The 6,000-nt window shown below is 52.1% G+C and overlaps 1 protein-coding gene across 2 annotated transcripts in view; it reads left to right on the top strand.

Moving 5' to 3' along the window:
* Nucleotides 1-1,409: 1,409 nt before the first annotated feature.
* ABCC1 (ATP binding cassette subfamily C member 1 (ABCC1 blood group)) overlaps nucleotides 1,410-6,000 on the top strand; it is a 150,168-nt gene continuing 145,577 nt past the window's right edge. For both annotated transcript variants that reach the window (XM_066382556.1, XM_066382555.1), the window contains exon 1: nucleotides 1,410-1,569. In XM_066382556.1, the coding sequence (XP_066238653.1) occupies nucleotides 1,522-1,569 (48 nt within the window). In that variant the 5' untranslated portion in view covers nucleotides 1,410-1,521. The remainder of the gene's footprint in view (nucleotides 1,570-6,000) is intronic.

Below are 6,000 nucleotides of genomic sequence, written 5' to 3'. Positions count from 1 at the left end.
TCTTAGTAAAACAATCCCACCTTTCTCTCTTTATCCCTCACTGGGTCCTTTTTTTGGAGAGGGGTGGTCTTTCAAATTCAATCATTGTTCTTGTTCTAGTTGGTGCAGCTGGTGCGTGTGTATGATGGAAACGACACATCAGCCAAGGGATTAAGGAGGAGAGGAGCAAAGAAAGGCATTGCTAGTGTCACAGTAAAAGCCTAGACTCTCAGTCCCAAGCTCAGCCCCAGCTCTGCTGTCACTGGCTGCCTGTGCTCTCAGTGGTTCCAAGGCAATATGGCAGAATGGTTAGCTTTATGGATTCCTCCCTTCCTAACCAGTCTGCCTGGGTTCAAAGTCTGGCTTAGCCACTTACTGTCTACATATTCCTGACAGATTACTCTGCCATGCTAAGTCTCAGTCTCCTCAACTGCTAAATGGGGATAATAAAAGTATTTACCTCATGGGGTTGTTGTGAACATTAATTCCTGTTCATTGTGAAGAACACAGCCTCAGAAAGCCCAGCGACTGTGGATGCTTGTTAATTATTACTATGTATGTAGGCCTCAGTTTCTTTACTTCTAAGGTGAGGCTCAGTAAGGTGAGGTTATTTCCTGACTACTGCTCAAACAGGGTCGAGAAAATGCAAAGGCCTTTTGCACACACGTGGGGACAAGAGCTGTTAGGGATGGCCAATGGAGCCCTTGGGCCATGAGTGCTCTGTTATCAAACTGGTCACAGGTTTGAATCCCCTTTCCACTACTTGGCAGCTGTGTGACCTAGAGCAAATCACTTCCCCTCTCTGAGCTTCAGTTTCTCCAACAGATTCATAAGTGTATCCAATTCCTATGTTCTGTGTCAGCTCTGGTCAGCTGGCTCAGTTATCCCTGAGACCCTGGAAAAGCTACCCAATTTGACTGCCCCTTATTTTCTTCCTTCATGAAAGGTAAGTCATACAGAGGACCCACAGTCCGGATGCACCTGGTGTTTGGCACGCTCCCGGCTCATAGAGGGCTCACGACATGTTGCCTTCTCCTGTTTGATATTACTGTTCCTGCGGGTCATCGTTGTTGTTGCCGCAGGATTTGAAAACTGGTCGCCTGCTCTAGACGCAAAGATCCTGGCGGCTTCTGGAAGGATAGCGCACCCTCCGGGAAAAGATGAAGGTGGGATTGGGTACGGGAGATCAGGGGCAAAGCGGCCGGCCAATATGGACTATAAGCCCAGGTACCTAGGGGCGCGGGTCCGATCTCCGCGCGGCCCACGCGGTGAGGCTGCGAGAGGAGACCAGCGCCTCGCCGGGGCGGGGCCACTGCATCCCCGTGACGCGCCGGCCAATCAGACGGCGTTGCGGCCCCGGCTCCCTCCCCGCTGCCTCCCGCTGCCTCCCGCCCTCGCCGCCACCACCACCACCACCACGGCTGCCGCTGCCGCTGCCGCCGCCGCCGCCGCCGCCGCCGCCGCAGCCAGCAGCCGGGCCTGTCCGCCCGCCGCCCCACCACCCCGCGCCCACCGGTGCCCGCCGGTGCCCGTGCCGGCCACATGGCACTCCGGGGCTTCTGCAGCGCCGATGACTCCGACCCCTTCTGGGTACGTGCTTGGCGGTCGCCCGGGCCGCGTGAGGCGGCGAGAAGGAGGGCAGCCGGCAGGCTGGGAGGCCGGCCCTGGGGAAAAGCGCCAGCCTGGCGGGCGGGCCCGCAGCCCGCGGCCGACCTAAGCGCAGCGTTCCCCGCTCTGCAGCCGGCTGGGGGGCTCGTTCCTCCATCGCTTGTGACTGGCCCCTTCGGGAGGCGGGAGTGCGGCTGATGGGGGGAAACTTGGGTGACTCAGTTTCTGGAAAGCCGTCTTGAGGGAGGGAGAGGAAAGAAGGTTTGTCTGTACCCAGGTCTGGGGTTTGGGGGTCGGGGGAAAGGTAAGGGCCCGGACCCTGGGGGAGGGGGTCAAAAAGAGGGGTCCTTCCTGCTTTGGGGTTTCCTCTCCGATTAAAAGGGAAGGGGACGACAAGAGATGGAGGGCGGTAAAGGGGGTTGTCTCCATGCTTTGAAGTTCACCTATCTTCGTGGGTTGGGGTCTCCCCTTTCACAAAGGACACCTTTCATCAGATGGCTGAGCTGGCGAGGGGCCCGGGCTGTACAGGAGGGGCTTCCCAGTAATGGGTTGAGATTTGCCCAGTTTTGCGTCCACATTACTTCCAGGTGGTCACAACTTTGTCATCTTTTACTTTATTTCAGCTTAATTACTCTGGGGGGAGTTGAGGGGGGGAGGCAAGGGGAGAATTGGGGAAGTTTAGGAAACAGCCAGGAAAGAAAGTAGGGCTGCTCACCCCTGCCATGTCTGGCCTGATTCTCTGCTAGGTTTGGAGTGCCACCTCGGATGGCAGGACCCTGGAGCTGGTGGGCGTGCCATCCCACCCCTGTAATGCCAGGCTCCTTTTTGTGGGACCTCAGCCTGTTTTTAACCTCAGCACGTTTTCTTCTGAATGTTGAGTGCTGACCCAGCTTAGTCTCTGGAGTACGCTTTCTCTGGTTTAATCCCAGTGTACCTGGCTTTAGCTTCCCTCTAATGCGATTTCCTCCTTTGTTCCAGGAGGGCACTTCTGTGTCAGGCCATCTTGATTATTTTAAACACAATACACAGATCTGGACTTGATCGTTGTGCCGCTTTTGTTTAGGAATCAGAAGAGAGAAACACCCTTGCCTCTTAGAAACTGGTGATTAGCATCCAAAAATACCTTCTTGTACTGTTTTGTGATCCTTTTCTTATAGGCTGCATTTGAAGTGTTGAAAAAGTCATCATTGAAGGCCCGTGGGAAGGCTTTATTTTGTGCCTGGGGCGTATCATTTGGTAAAACAACCAAACACAGCTGGTACGCCTTCCATTTTCAGGCCAGTGGGATCAGAGAGTTACTCCAGGGCTAGAAGCAGCTTTGCATTCAGGGTCTCGGAGTGATTGGAGAGCAGGCTATTTGCAAAATAGGACTCTAGCAGAGAGGGAGACCTGTGGAGTCTTTGCTCCCGGTGCCAGTTGTGACAGCAGTAAGATGATTTCTGCAAGGATGCAGATGGGAATCTGGTCTGGTTTTGCCATGAATTCTGGAATATTTACTTGTTTCATTTCTTTTAAATGACGGGGGGGGGGGGGGGGGGGGAAGGCAACCATAAATTAGATTCTGCATCAGGATGTATTTGATTGATGGCTAGTGAGGTTTTCCAAAGTCCAGTGTGTTTGGAGATGTCCTTTGTTTATTTAGTTTAAGAAGCTCATCTGGAAAACCAGTTGGGTTTTTCTCCTGGCAGGGACTTCGCTACAGAAATTGAAAAGTGACTGGCTTTCACCTCCACCAGGCCCTTCATCTTCCTTTAGTCTTTGGCCTTGCAGACTTCCCTCTGCCTCTCCTCCCTTTGGGTACCTGGACTCGCTGGATGTCCCAGTTTCTGGGGGTGCCCTGCAACCAGAGTTAGAGAGCGGGCAGCTGAGATGTAAGAGCTTCCAGATGGCAGGAGAAACCAAATGTAACAGAAAGCAGGTAGCTTGTGTTTTCTAGGGCGGCATGCTTAAGGCCAGGAGAGACTGGCCTCCCAGCTGTTAGATAACTGTGCAACTTGGGGCAAGCCATGTTGCTTCTCTGGGCCTCAGTTTCTTCATCTGTAAGATGGAGCAGGAGCCAAAACAGCCCCAACCACCTTGGGTTGTGAGAAGTAAATAAGTTCATCTATGAAGTGGCTCAGCCTGTACCCTGCACAGAGTTAAGCAATGGCCATTATTATTCTTTCCAAAGATGAAGTTGTGTGTTTGGAGTGGCTTATCCTTCTTTGGACCCACTTTTTATGCAGGGAGTGGTGATGGGATTGGGTCACCCACTCATGCCTGGTTCCTCCCCTGATCGAGGACAAGTGTTTAGAAATCAAGGTGACTAGTCCAGGTGACACTCTTATCAGAGCTTTGTTCCTGGGCCAGTGCCTGCCTCTGATCCCCAGGAAATTTCCAGAAAAACCAGAATGTGGAAATGGCCCACTGACATACTACCTTCACTCAGGCAAATGCTCTGGGATGAAAAAAAGAGGAACTTCATTATCTAAATGGAAAGTAGGGGCTGAGTTCACCAGCACTTGGCTGGCTTTTTCCATGGGGGTGTCTGGGGCGGGGTGCTGGTTGGTAGGAGGGACTGTTCTTTGGCTGATGTTTGAATGATGGTTGGGAAAATAGGTTTGGGCTTGTCCTTCAGAGTTAATTAAAAAAATTTATTTTTTTGTTTTGTTTATGGCCAATGTAGGAAAATTGAAAAATGTAGAAAAGTAGAGAAAACAAATCAGTAAGCAGTGCAGTGTAGTATGGTGGCTCAGAGCGAGTGCTGGTATTCCCTGGGTTCAAATCTTGGCTCTGCGGCTTAGGTGAGTTGCTGCCCTCCTCCATGCCTCAGCTTCCCCCCTGTGGCAAGTGAGGGTGATAACGCAGTAGCAAGCAAATAGTGGCAGTGCAAGGAACAAACGAGCCAACCCTTGGCATGAACTGAGAGTGTTGCTGTTCGGTATACAGTTAGCGCTGAAATTGTGAGCAGTTGACGCCAGCTAGAATTCTCTAGTTAATATTTGGTCCTGGCGGTATTTGCTACAGAGATGCTCTGAGTTCTCCTCCAATTCAGATAACCGCTGAATTGGAATTAGCTGCCAATGGGTGCAAGAAGGGGAATATCTTAGAAGCTGTTAGAAATTCCTCTTAGGGTAGGGTCTGGCCTGGGAGTCAGCCTAATTCCTGCCTTAATAGCTCCCCTTGGCTTCACAACAGTATAGGAAGAGTCAACATTTTTTTCCATCCAAATACTCCTTTAGTTTTCAGGCTCATCACTTTGCCTTCCTCTGTCCTCCCCCTTTCTCTCCCCCCCCTCCTTCCAGTTTCCTCCTCTCTCCCTTGTGGATTGTGAGAGCCGAAGGGGACCCACGAACTCATGGGACTTCCCCTCCACTCAGCCCACTTCACACAGGTTGAATCTGAGGCCCAGAATGGCAGGGTGGCAAGGTGGCAAGGCCAGTGGCTTTGCAAGGAGAAAAGGAGGCCCTCTGAGAGGACAGGCCGGAGCAAGGCCAGTTTAGGGATCCTGGGTTGCCCTTGGGTCTCGCAGAAGGTGGCCGCAGCTGGTCCATTGGGCAGAGACTAATGAGGGGCCTGGGCCAGCTTCATTTGAGAGAGTCCTGGGGGTTACCTGGCCTTTGCACCGTGGTGGTAGTTGAAAAATCTCTTTCCACTTGTAGAATCAACTTTTAGGAACCGGTATTTCCGCCTGGGTGTCTCCAACTTACCCTGCCCCAAACAGAACTGGGGACCCTCCTCTGCCAGCCCTCGCCATCGTAGTTCATGGCAGCCCCGTCTTCAGAGGCTCAGGCCAAAGCCTGCGCCATCCTCGACTCCCCTCTTTCCCTCTCATTTCACATCTGATCTGTCCGCAGATCCTTCTCGCAGCCTCCCCCTCGACAGCTCTGGCTAGAGCCATTGGTGCACTCCTGGATTTGGACATTCCCTCCTCACTCTCTCCCTGCTTTCCCTCTTGGCCTCTACAGTCTAGTTCCCAATCCAGCAGCCAGGGAGATCCTGTCTCTCTTCTGCTTAAAACCTTACAGTGGCTCCGACTTGCCTCAGGGTAGAAGTCAAAGGGCTTAGGCTTTACTAGGCCTGGCAGTGTTTGGCCCCATCACCTCTGACTCCGTTGCCTGCTACTTCTGTCTCACGCTACTCTGGTCACACTGGCTACAAGGCTGCCTCAGGGCCATTGCACTGGCTGTTTTTCCTGCCTGGACTGCTCCTTCACTTTTAGTTCTTTGTTCAGATGTTACCTCAGGTAGACTTCCTCCTCCTACCCCAATAGTTTCTACTCTCCCACTTATTTACTACCATCTAATACAACAAGTATTTTACCTTTTTTTCAAATACTCTTTATAAACTCCCACTAAATGTCAACTTCAAAGGGGCAGGGATTTTTTCCTGTTTGTTTATGACGATAATAACAGCATCTAGAACAGTGCCTGG

Source organism: Saccopteryx leptura, chromosome 4, assembly GCF_036850995.1.
Source record: "Saccopteryx leptura isolate mSacLep1 chromosome 4, mSacLep1_pri_phased_curated, whole genome shotgun sequence".
Lineage (NCBI taxonomy): Eukaryota > Metazoa > Chordata > Mammalia > Chiroptera > Emballonuridae > Saccopteryx > Saccopteryx leptura.
Note: the sequence above shows the minus strand (reverse complement) of the source record. Positions and strands in the feature narration are given on the sequence as shown.